Raw genomic sequence first — 12,448 nt, 5'->3', positions numbered from 1 at the left:
TCATTGTCTCTAGTGAGTCTCGTCTTCTGATATATGTAGGGTTGCCAGGTCTGGGTTGGAAAATACCTGGAGACTTTGGGGGTGGATCCAGGAGAGGGCGGGGTTTGGGGAGGGGTCTCAGCATGGTACAATGCCTTACGGTCAGAGATCATTTCCTGCAGGAGCGGAGCTCCGGCAGTAAAGAGCCCAGGGGGCGGGCACATGCAACAAGTCCCGCTCCCTGCTCCTAGCAGCGCTCAGTCAGAGCAAGAAGCAGCTAGGTAAGTTGCAGCGCCCCCGTCCCAAAACAGTCCAGTGGCACATTTAAGACCAAGTTTTATTCAGGTACAAGCTCTCCCTCCTCTGCGAGGACAGATCTGCACATTCCCCCCTCCCCAATAGCTAGAGAGCCAGTTTGGTGTAGTGGTTAAGTGTGCGGACTCTAATCTGGGAGAGCCGGGTTTGATTCCCCCACTCCTCCACTTGTACCTGCTGATGTGACCTTGGGTCAGTCACAAGCTCTGGCACAGCTGTCCTTGAAAAAGAGCAGTTTCTGTCAGAGCTCTCTCATCCCCACCCACCTCACAGGGTGTCTGTTGTGGGGAGGGGAAGGGAAAGGAGTTTGTAAGCTGCTCTGAGACTCCAAGTGAAGGGCGGGTATAAATCTAATCTCTTCTTCTTCTAGCAATCCAAAACAGTCCAGTGGAGCCTGAGCGGTGGGCACTGCCTTCTGACACACTTCCGGTGATGTCAGGGTGTGTGGCATACACAAATGAGTTATGCTAATGAGCTCCTGCGCCTCTTTCTACGAAATGACCCCTGCATACGGTCCACCCTTCAAAGCAGCCGTTTTCTCCAGGGGAGCTGATCTCTATCAGCTGGAGATCAGTTGTAAAAGCGGGAGATCCCCAGGCCCCACCTGGAGGCGGGCAACCCTATAGATATATGTGACCAAAGTACAACACCCTCAGTTTAGTCATTTTAGTTTCCAGGGATATTAGACCTGTATCTCTATACATCCAATAGAATTCTGAGCTTCAAAATAAGGTCTAGATGACTGCCGTTGGCAGTCTACTCTGTTGGCAAGAAGAATATCCCTAGAGTTCCCCGCGCTCAATGGCCCACACGAGATCTAGGGCGTTTTCGGTGGCGGCTCCTTCCTGGTGGAATGAGCTCCCGGAGGAGATCCGGGCCCTGCGGGACCTAGTGCAGTTCCGCAGGGCCTGCAAGACGGAGCTCTTCCACCAGGCTCAGCAAATAATCGCCGAGTATCTGTAAATGGTATAGATTATATAGACTGAAGCACCAGTTTTTATTGTATTTAAAAAAACGTATTTTATTGTTTTAGTATCTGTATGCTGTTAGCCGCCCTGAGCCACTGGGTAGGGCGGGATAGAAATCCCATAATAAATAAATAAATAAATAAATAAAAATGTGACCTTGCCCAGTTTTTTTTGTAGTGTAGATCAAATTTTCTCAACTTCAGGGCTATTTTTGGGCAGGAACGCACAGGAACGGAATTCTGGCTGGCTCCCAAGTTGGCCATGCCCAGCAAGAACTCATTAGCATAATAGGCCACACCCAACAGCAGAAACTCATTAGGATTGGCTACATTAGGGGTGTGTGGCCTAACATGCAAAGGAGTTCCTGCTACAAAAAAAGGCCCTGGGTTTGGACAACAAACAAGGTAAACAGAATAAGAAGCAAAAGGTGGGTGTGGCTAGATGAGCACACTTCTGGTAACATGGGGGTGCGGCCTAATGTGCTAATGAGCTGTGCTGTCAGGGGTATGGCCTAATATGCTAATGAGTTCCTGCTGTTGGGTGTGGCCTATTATGCTAATAGGTCCCTGCTGGGCTTTTTCTACAAAAAGAGCCCTGCGTCAACTTTTATCTACAAATACATTCCAACACACACAACTCTGCAACATTTCAACAGAATCCATGAACTTCCTGACACGGGTAGCCCCCTGATCTCGCCAGATCTCGGAAACTAAGCAGGGGCGACTCTGGCAAGTACTTGGATAGGAGAACTCCTTGAAATACGAGAGGCCAGGAGTTGGCTTGATTCAGCCACCTTTCTGAATATCCGCCAGGCCCCCAGTAGGGGTCGGTCACCAGAGGTCGCCATGACTTCCAGCTGCACACACACTCATATGCACACACACACACACACAGAAAACAAAAACCAGAATCCACGAATGCAATTAAGCAACCCCCATTTAACGATTTGGCTTGGAATGCATCATAATTTTTTTTTAAAGTTTAAATACTGATTGGGAAAATAAGCAACATAAGAACATAAGAGATGCCAATGTTGGATCAGGCCAATGGCCCATCCAGTCCAACACTCTGTCACACAGTGGCCAAAAAGACCAGGGGCCATCAGGAGGTCCAGCAGTGGGGCCAGGACATTTGAAGCCCTCCCACTGTTGACCCCCCCCAAGCACCAAGAAGACAGAGCATCACTTGCCCCAGAGGCCCTATCTATACCTTGTGGCTAAGAGCCACTGATGGACCTCTGCTCCATGTGCTTATCTAATTCCCTTTTGAAGCCATCCATGCTTGTAGCTGCCACCACCTCCTGTGGCAGTGAATTCCAAGTGTTCATCACTCTTTGGGTGAAGAAGGACTTCCTTTTATCCGTTCTAACCTGAGCACTCAGCAATTTCATGGCGTGCCCACGAGTTCTTGCATTGTGAGAAAGGGAGAAAAGCACCTCTTTCTCTACCTGCTCTTTCCCATGCATAATCTTATAAACCTCAATCATGTCACCCCTCAGTTGTCGTTTCTTTTAAAATTCAAATATAAAATTTCTTTTAAAATTCAAATATATCCAAATATATAAAGTACGGCTCGCAGGCAGGCTCATTTGAGCCATGAATCAATCAGTCCCAGAACCCCTTAAAAACAAAAGACCTTTTTGGAAGCATAACCGTTGAACAGTAAATGCAGACTCTTACCCTCCGTTTTTCAGATTGAAAATCTTTAATTTAAAATTTACATCACACGGGGGAAAACACTCACATTTTGTTACAACTAAAATCATCAGAAGTGTGCTGTAGGGGTTTGTTTTATTTAACACTGTCATGGCTTTTTCAAAACACAGTTGCACAAAAATCAATTACTTCCAAGTTTGTTTGTTTTTCCCCAGAATCTGAAAGGAACTGAACACACTATATACATATTGCCATACAAAGAGGATTCATATAGGACAAAAAATCTCTACAAAATATAAAACCCACCCTTACTTGTTTTCATTAAAGAACCCTACAAGCAAAAAAGATATTTAAAAGTTATCCAGAGGCTCTGTGGTTTTTTTGTTTGTTTAAAGGGGAAGAAAAGCTCTATTTTGATTGTATGCTAAGCTGACACCCAAAAACTTTGGCAATACATCCTGTTGCTTATACTATTTTTAATACACAAAGTTGTTAAACTGTGGTGTGTGCCATGTATAACCACTGTGGTAAGCTCGGTTTAATTTTACTCCACTACACTTTTCAGTCTTTAAAATGAACGAATTCAAACTTTACTGAAAGTAGTAACTGAAGTGTATTCTTCAATCAATTAAAAAACCCATCCGTTTTCTCTTCGTGCTGGCGTTCAGATCCACATTTTGCTCCTCTGCTCACCAATCCTTCCCTGCCAATTTCAATAGAGGAACTGGATCAGAGGGCAAATTCCTTTGTGCACGGAAATCTGCACACTTCCAGCATCACAAATGAGGGCAACATCCCAGCACAACTCTGTCATGTGCATCAGAACACACTAAAGGACTGGGGCATGTTACGCATATGATTTATCAGTATAAGCCAGTGACTTTTATTCTTTTTTTATTTTCTTGTAATGGGAAGGTTTTATTATTTGCTGAGAATATATTTTTTTAAGTTTAAATCAGAACATATTGGGGGGGGGGAACCTTAGAGAAATCAGGATTAATACAAAGCAACTGCGTTTGAATACAGAACCTTCCATGACAACACAACTGTGCATTTTCAGATTTTTTAATTCTTTAAGTATACACAGGTGTGGTTAACAAGACTGGGATAAAGCTTTACCAAGTCCTTTTAGTTAAGATATTTAATATATCCAGAATTGCTGATTTGTTGCCATACACACTGTCCAAACACCTTTAAAATTAGCTGTGCTATATCATTCTATGAATGATAATTCAGGGAAAAAAAGACTAAATTTTGCTGCTCTTCTTGGATGCAGTGCCATCAAAACTAAATTAAGAGTCTGACGACACATACAAAGTGTGCCAATGTGTGTAATGCATTATTTATATTCACAGGCAAATGTAGCAAGGGGCCAAGTCCACCATCTATGCAAAAATAACCCTTTTTATCTATACTCAAATTAGTGACAGATTCTCTTAGGCAGGATAGATAATAAAAAAATAGTCTCTCTTGAATACAGCTGTGTATTATTTGGGTAAAATATCTATTTAACAATACAAGTTAGTTCATCATGACAGAGGACTGAAGGAGCGCTATGTGTGCCCAATTTTCTGTTAGTTTCTTTAAAAAACCCAGTCTATGAGCTCTAGGAAGGCCAGTTCATTGCCATCACATCTGCTGCAGAAAGGACTTGACTTCTTAGACGTTCTACTGTGAAAACATTTTCCAGGTTTTCCACATCTGAACAGGACTTCTTGCTGAGTAAGTCCCTTCAACAGCTTTTCTTCAGCGAGACAAATACTTTTTAAGGAAAACGCTAATGTCTGTGGCCCAAACTTGATCCATGGCCAATGAGTCCACCATTCTCTATAGTCTTTTACGTGATGAAAGAGCTCCTCACATGGCTTCAGGAGTGCAGGGAAACAGCAAGAAATCTACTGTTTCCTGCAATTCCCCCTCTCCAGAGATAAGCAACGTGGCTCCTCTTCCCTGTGCTCTGCTATAGACTTAGGAGTATACTGGCGAAGGCTGTTGCCAAGCACTGATCAAGTTGAAATATAAAGAAGAGCTTCCCTCTTTAACAAAATAATGGAAGCCTGAGTATTTCAGGGTCCTAAAATTCCCTCTAGAAGTAAAGTTTGATGTTTGTACCAGAAACATGGTTCCTGGTTAGCCTGGAGAGATACAATGGATATAATAAAATTTATGGAAAAAATTATAATTAGGAATTTCCAGAATATCATTTTTTGGTTGCCCCCCCCCCCCCAACGCACAAGTATCTGAGGACAAAGCAGGACCCCAACAGAGAAATGATTATATGTATTCCTTAAAGATGTGCAGAAAAGCCTCCAGGGGGTTAAGTGTGTGCATTACATATATATATGAGAGAGAGAGAGAGAGAGAGAGAGAGAGAGAGAGAGAGAGAGAGAGAATTCTGAACAAGCAGGAAATGTGGGACCTCAGCTTGTCCGTGCATTCTTCAGACTTCCCTTTAAAACGAGCCCCTTCAGTAGTATCTGCATTCTTTACTTTCACAAAGTTCCCAGTTCATGTCTGACACAGGCCTTTCTATCACATTGCAGTATATCTGACTTTAAAGAATACGATCTCAAAAGTTTGGATTAAAATGTGTAGAATCTGTCTGAGTTAACTGTGTCTAGGACTAACAGCATGTAAAAACTCAGTAGGAAAAACCTGAAAAAACACCTAAGGGGGGAACGGGTTCAGTGATTTAAAGGGATAAAAACAGTGTTCTATGCACATGATCGATAATGGGCTATTATGTCTTAGTTGGAATGATAAAAAGGGCAAAATAGTAAAAACACACTTCCTATAAAAAGTTAACACATTAATATTTTCTGTAGGGATACCTATGATACATGGAGACATACAAGCCTGCATATCACTACTGCATATCCTGCAACAAACATAGTGTATCTGGTCCTATTTTGTTTCCTACAACTTAGTCGTCCTCCTCCTCTCCTTCGTCCTCTGCTGGACGTTTCCTCTTCTCCCCTCGGATGCTGTCAGCTGAGGGGGGAAAAAAGTTCACATTTGTTCAATCCAACAGTAAATACTGGGGTTGAAATATGTTAAACACATTCCTATTTTCATCAACTTCTGGATGTATTATTGCGAATCACGAGGGAAGGCGAGATATAAATGTTTCAATAACTAAATACACGTACCATAAGAATACACACAACAAAAATGGGCATTCCATAGCATCTACAGTGAGGTTTTAAGAATCTTTATTTTGTTAAATATCTAACAGAAACACAGAGAACCAGCAGTGAAATATGGGGGGGGGGGCTTCACTGTGAAATTGCACCATGCCCCCTAAAATCTTCTCCTTGGATTTCTAAGCTCCAGGATGTCTGGACAAGCCGATTTCTCTTCCTTTTTTTCTCCTTTCACTGACACTCAGTTGCCCTCAACATTCAGCGCCTTCATATTCGGTCCTAATTTGGAAATACCTGAAGCTCCCCAAACCTCTTTGGATTAATTTACGAAGTCTTTTTCTACACACCTGATAAGCCCCCCAAGTATATAGATAGACCAACCTTGTCTGTGAAGAAGAGGAGATTGGATTTATACCCCGCCCTTCACTACCCAAGGGAGTCTCAGAGCGGCTTACAAACTCCTTTCCCTTCCCCACCCCACAACAGACACCCTGGGAGGCAGGTGGGGCTGAGAGAGCTCTGACAGAAACTGCTGTTTTTCAAGGACAGCTCTTATCAGAACTACGGCTTGCCCAAGGTCATCCAGCCAAGTGCAAGTGGAGGAGCGAGGAATCAAACCCGGTTCTCCCAGATTAGACTCCGCGCACTTAACCACTACACCAAACTGGGTGACCTATTCCACACGGGCCAGTTAGTTTAGTACGAGATACAACGATACACACACCAGCTTTCTTATCCTACGCTGCCATTTAATCGGGTCAGGTGCCTTCCTTTCCACCCCACCGTGGGAATTGTCCAGTACAGATCCCCAAACAGTCAAACAAGAAAACAATTCCAGAATCACTTGATGAGAAACAGAGTGATTCACTGAGACGAGTTTGCCCCAGAAGCTGTACAAAGGCCTGCCAATCCTGCCCCCTACCCTTAGCAATTCAAAGAAGGATGCAAGAGCAGGAGGCTTATGGAGTATTTGGTGGGTCACAAGTTACATAGGACAGCTTCAAGTTAACACAGGTCTGCTTTTGCTGTGCATTCCTGTTGTCTCTAACAGATCAGAAAATCCTCAGCTGACTGCACAAACATGTTAAACATACTTCTGAAGAATTCTGCACTCTTGTGGATAAATTACAGAATGCAAGTTACAATTTAGAGCATTTCAGGGGCTAAGTAAAAACCCTTGCGACCAATGCTCCCTCTAAGCTGTGGAGTCTTGTGAGCAAAAAATCTACTTTGTGAGCTACTGGCATGAAAGTTGTGAGCCAGCAATTTGGCTGCTGCATCAGTTAGTTTGCTTTGGAGCCATCCTTCCTGAGCAAGGACAAAAATGTGTGAGCCGGAGGGTAAAAAACTGTGAGCTCGCTCACACTGACTCAGCTTAGTGGGAATACTGCTTGTGACCCACCCCTACATTTTCCCAACTGTAAAGACTTCATAAAACTTGACAATAGGTTGTGTTAAAACTTAAATCACTGATATGTTTGAGCAAATAGAAAGCTTTCAATGCAGCCCTGCACTATGGATCTCTGTAATGTTGATCAATGGGACTGCAAACTCAGGCTCAGTAAAGTTCAGAAGCTTGAAAAAATCAAATGTACCTTTGTTAAAATGTTAATTGGCTATGAAACTTACCTTCCTCCTCTTCAGTTTCTCTCTCCTCAACATAATCATCATCATCTTCTTCATCCTTGTGGGGAAAAGGGAGGTAAAGTTCTCAGAAATCTGATCTCACAAAGCCGCCACTTAACTAAACCTTGCAAAACTGAGACTCAGTTCAGACTTCACAGCAAACCACGGTTTAATTAAAATAACTACGGTTAGTGTGACTATCTAAATGTGGCCCAACCCAACAAACTATTGTCAGCTAGGGTCTCAAAATCGGTTGACCCTCCCTGGCCTGAGGGAGGCCAGGCTAGCTACTACCAGGGCCGGGGCCTTTTCAGCGGCAGCCCCTGCCTGGTGGAATGAGCTCCCGGAGGAGATCATGGCCCTGTGGGATCTCTCACAGTTCCGCAGGGCCTGCAAGACGGAGCTCTTCCACCAGGCATTTAATTAGGGGCCGCCACTGCCGTAGAGCCCTGGCTGTGCGGTTTTAACATCGAGCCGATGCCACAAGAAATGAGCAGAAGAACATCTGAGAACATCTGGGAAGCGGAAATTCATTTTGAAAACGAGCCATCTAAGTTAGTCTTTTAACTGCCGCCAGCACTTTGTGTTTGTATTTGCTTACTCTGTTGTGTTTTAAATAACTGTATGATTTTAACTGTATTTATGCTTGTATGGAAGCCGCCCTGGGCCTGCTTTGTGGGAAGGGCGGGGTATAAATCTGATAAATAAATAAATAAATAAATATTGTCAAAATGGGATCTGAAATTGCCTGAAGTAGGTTTATTCATCAGTTAGTCTTAGAGGTTAGGAACCGGGAATATTTAATTCAGCTGAATAAAATCTGGGCTGAGCATCTGCCCCTCTTCTTTCTGCAGGTATACGGAACCCTTGGCTATTACGCCCGTGGTTTACAGCTGTTGGTTCCTATGCAAGCCATACCAGCGGAACCAGCACCAGCCCAGGATGACCTTGAGGCTTAACACTTGGTTCAAGGGACTTGTCTGTCGTTAATTTGTATTTTTTCGTGCACCTTACAGTGCAGCAGTCTGCAACTTTTTCATGTTATCGGGTATATTTTCTTATAATAAACGCATATGTTGATACCCTTACATTTTGCAGTTCCGCAGGGCCTGCAAGACGGAGCTCTTCCACCAGGCTTTCGATTAGGAGCCGCCACTCCTCCACCACCAACACCACCATCTGTGGTTTTGGGTTGGCTCTGGCCCCGGGAAGAGTTTGCGTTATATTATCGCACCAAGCCGAAGATCATCGATGTCGATAAAATTGTTAGTACGCCATCTGAATCATGCAATGATTTCCATTAAAGAGTACCATCACTAGCATTTTAATTGTTAATTGTTGGACTGTTTTTAATGCTTAATGTTGTTGTTGTAAGTTGTTTAAATTATGTGCGTGGTTTTTATGGTACAGGGTACCAATTACTATAAGCTGCCCTGAGCTTGCTTGCGGGGAGGGCGGGGTATAAATCAAAATAATAAATAAATAAATAAATAAATTCCATCAACAAATAGGCCAAATAGGATGATTTTATATGCTGTTACAAACAAGGTACTTTATGTTGTTAAAATCAGTAAAAGAACAGGAAAGGTTAAGTGTTGCATATTTTTCGATTTCCCCCAAATGTCTGTTTTTCCTTGGGGGGGAAAACCCTAGTCTTTGGTCCTGTGGCTTCAAAATTTCCAGTAATTTCATATATATACATATATATATACGTTCACCAGTAGATTTTTTTCTTTAAACAGCCATATATGGATTCAGTCTCCCTTCCAACCGAGACCCCTTCAGTCTCCCCTTCCCAATCTATAGACTCAAACTGCACCCGTCTGCTGAGATGTAAGTGTGAAAGTTCCTTCTTCCACCACTCAAAGCAGAGGCATCATATGAATACACGAAGCTGCCTTATCCTGAATCAGACCCCGGGTCCATCGAGGTCAGTACTGTCTACTGAGACTGACTGGCTCTCCAGGTTCTCAGGCAGAGGCCTTTCGCCTAGTGCGTGATTCTTTTAACTGGAGATGTCAGGAATTGAACTGGGACCTTCTGCATGCCACACGGGTGCTCTACCACTGGGCCATGGGATCAAATTCCTTCCCTCCATTTGTATATTATGCTCATGGTATGAGGTTTAAGTTAGTTTCTGGAGGTATTTGTTCCTTTCTCTTTAGCAGTGGGGGGAATGGGGACGGGGAAGAGAGATTGCTCAGCACCCCCTTTTATGGAGTGCGGGGAGGGGGGGCTGTCAATTGCTATGCCAGGCTGAATCATAGAATGTTATAGAGTTGGAAGGGACCTTGCAGGTCATCTAGTCCAACCCCCCTGCACTCTGCAGGAGCAGAGCCGGAAGACAGTCCTACATACCTACAACATGCCCGAAAGATGGCCGTCCAGCCTCCGCTTGAAAACGTCCAGCGAAGGAGCTTCCACCAACTTCCGAGGCAGTCTGTTCCACTGCTCAACCACTCTTACAGTTAGGAAGTTTCTCCTGATATTCAGCCGGTAACAACTCCCTTGTAATTTCCACCCATTAGAAGAGGGCAACCAGGATGGTGAGAGGGTTGGAATCCAAGTCTTACGAGGAGAGGCTGAAAGAGTTGGGTATGTTTAGCCTGGGAAAGAGAAGGCTTAGAGGGGACATGATTGCAGTCTTCAAGAATTCGAAGGGCTGTCATGTAGAAGATGGAGCAGATCTATTCTCTCTTGCTCCAGATTGCAAGACTAGGTCTAATGGGTGGAAATTACAAGGGAGTCGTTACCGGCTAGATATCAGGAGAAACTTTCCTAACTCTAAGAGTGGTTGAGCAGTGGAACAGTCTGCCTCGAGATGTGGTGGATGCTCCTTCGCTGGCAGTGAAGCAGAGGCTGGACGACCCTCATTCGGGTATGTTGCAGGGCTCTCTTTCGGCTGTGCTCCTGCAGAGTGCGGGGGGTTGGACTAGATGACCCGCAAGGTCCCTTCCAACTCTAACATTCTATGATTCTGTGATTCTATGTGTCCGACTATCCTGAAATACCCTAACAAAAGGACTACAGCTAAAAAGCAAGCTTTGTGCTCCGTCTTGCGTTTAGCACTCGCACAGCCAGTCTGAATATCTTTAGCTATTTTTTAGAAGTTAAACAAAGTTAAACCTCCTGGATTGGAATAAGAGAACATAATTTACCTGAATCTCTTCTTTCATCAAATATGAAAGGCCCACTTCCTCTTCCTCCTCCTCCTCTTCAACCTCACCCTCCCCCAAGTCTGAACCGTCATCCTCTTCCTCATCGTTCTCTTCATATTCTCCTGGGGGGCCAGCTTTGTCTTCATCGTCTTCGTCCTCATCCTCGTCCCCATCTGAAGGGAAGAAAATGCTACTAAATGTATGCCGCATATCCAGGGGTCATTTCCTGCGGGAGCGCACAGGAGCGGAGCTCCGGCAGTAAGGAGCCCAGGGGGTGGGCACATGCAACAAGCCCCGCCCCCTGCTCCCAGCAGCCCTCAGTCAGAGCAAGAAGCAGCCAGGTAAGTTGCAGAGCCCCCCCCCCTTCAGGTACAAGCTCTCCCTCCTCTGCGAGGGCAGATCTGTGCGTCCCCCCCCCAATAGCTAGCAATCCAAAACAGTCCAGTGGAGCCTGAGCGGTGGGTGTTGCCTTCTGACACAGTTCCGGTGATGTCAGGGGGAGTGGACTATGCAAATGAGTTATGCTAATGACCTCCTGCACCTCTTTTTCTACGAAATGACTTCCAGAAACAGGAGCATTTACAGGTTTGTTTGTTTTTTTAAAAAACTCACATATCTCATCCCATCTTTTCTCCTGCTAAATACATGTGGGAGGCTGCATGTTTGAATACTCCCCCGTGTTTAAAAATCCCTCCCTACCTGTGAGAAGGTAGCATTTGAGGGAGAAGGGATTCCAACTCAGTTTTCTCTCAGAGGTATTTTTCTAGGTCTGGGGAACCATTCAAATAGGCTACCTTTAGTCTGCATCACAAAAGGGTGCCGTCCCAAGCAATGTACCCTCTAAACTCCAAAGTGTTGTGAGCAAAAATACTAGTAGCCTTAAGGTTGTGAGCGAGTCTACACTTGACTATCTCATAAATTGGTTTTTTAGATTATCTCCATAACCTTGTAAAATCTCAGAATGAATTATTTTAAACTGTATTTACACTATATTTTAAGAATAATTTACACATTATAAGAGAAAACAGAATCAAGTCAAATTTCATTACAGAAAATGCTGTCCTCTGTGAGGGTAGACCTGGCCTCCAGAGAACAGGTCTACCCAGCCCTTTCCACTATATTGGTAGACCTGGCCTCCAAAGAACAGACCTACCCACCCCACCCCAGTCCACTATACTGGTAGACCTGGCCTCCAGAGAACAGGTCTACCAAGCCCTTTCCATTATATTGGTAGACCTGGCTTCCAGAAAACAAGTCTACCAAGCCCTGTCCACTATATTGGTAGACCTGGCCTCCAAAGAACAGACCTACCCACCCCACCCCAGTCCACTATACTGGTAGACCTGGCCTCCAGAGAACAGGTCTACCAAGCCCTTTCCATTATATTGGTAGACCTGGCTTCCAGAAAACAAGTCTACCAAGCCCTGTCCACTATATTGGTAGACCTGGCCTCCAAAGAACAGACCTACCCACCCCACCCCAGTCCACTATACTGGTAGACCTGGCCTTGGACTGCTGCCCTGAGTTGAGCCTTAGAAAACATTACAGCACTTAGGGGGAGAAAAACTCTTGCAGCCGTTCGCCGGCCTGGAGTGGGGCTGGGG

The 12,448-nt window shown here is 44.5% G+C and overlaps 1 protein-coding gene across 1 annotated transcript in view; it reads right to left on the bottom strand.

Moving 5' to 3' along the window:
• Positions 1 to 3,078: 3,078 nt before the first annotated feature.
• The window catches only part of ANP32E (acidic nuclear phosphoprotein 32 family member E), a 16,690-nt gene continuing 7,320 nt past the window's right edge, over positions 3,079 to 12,448 (bottom strand). Inside the window, exons 4-6 of the mRNA XM_015406299.1 lie at positions 10,845 to 11,017; positions 7,690 to 7,744; positions 3,079 to 5,908 (exon numbers count right to left, since the gene is read on the bottom strand). Coding sequence (XP_015261785.1) covers positions 5,841 to 5,908; positions 7,690 to 7,744; positions 10,845 to 11,017 — 296 coding nt within the window. The 3' untranslated portion in view covers positions 3,079 to 5,840. The remainder of the gene's footprint in view (positions 5,909 to 7,689; positions 7,745 to 10,844; positions 11,018 to 12,448) is intronic.

This window comes from Gekko japonicus, unplaced genomic scaffold (assembly GCF_001447785.1).
Source record: "Gekko japonicus isolate JY-2015 unplaced genomic scaffold, Gekko_japonicus_V1.1 scaffold1674, whole genome shotgun sequence".
Taxonomy (NCBI): domain Eukaryota; kingdom Metazoa; phylum Chordata; class Lepidosauria; order Squamata; family Gekkonidae; genus Gekko; species Gekko japonicus.
This window is presented reverse-complemented; position numbering and strand designations above follow the sequence as displayed.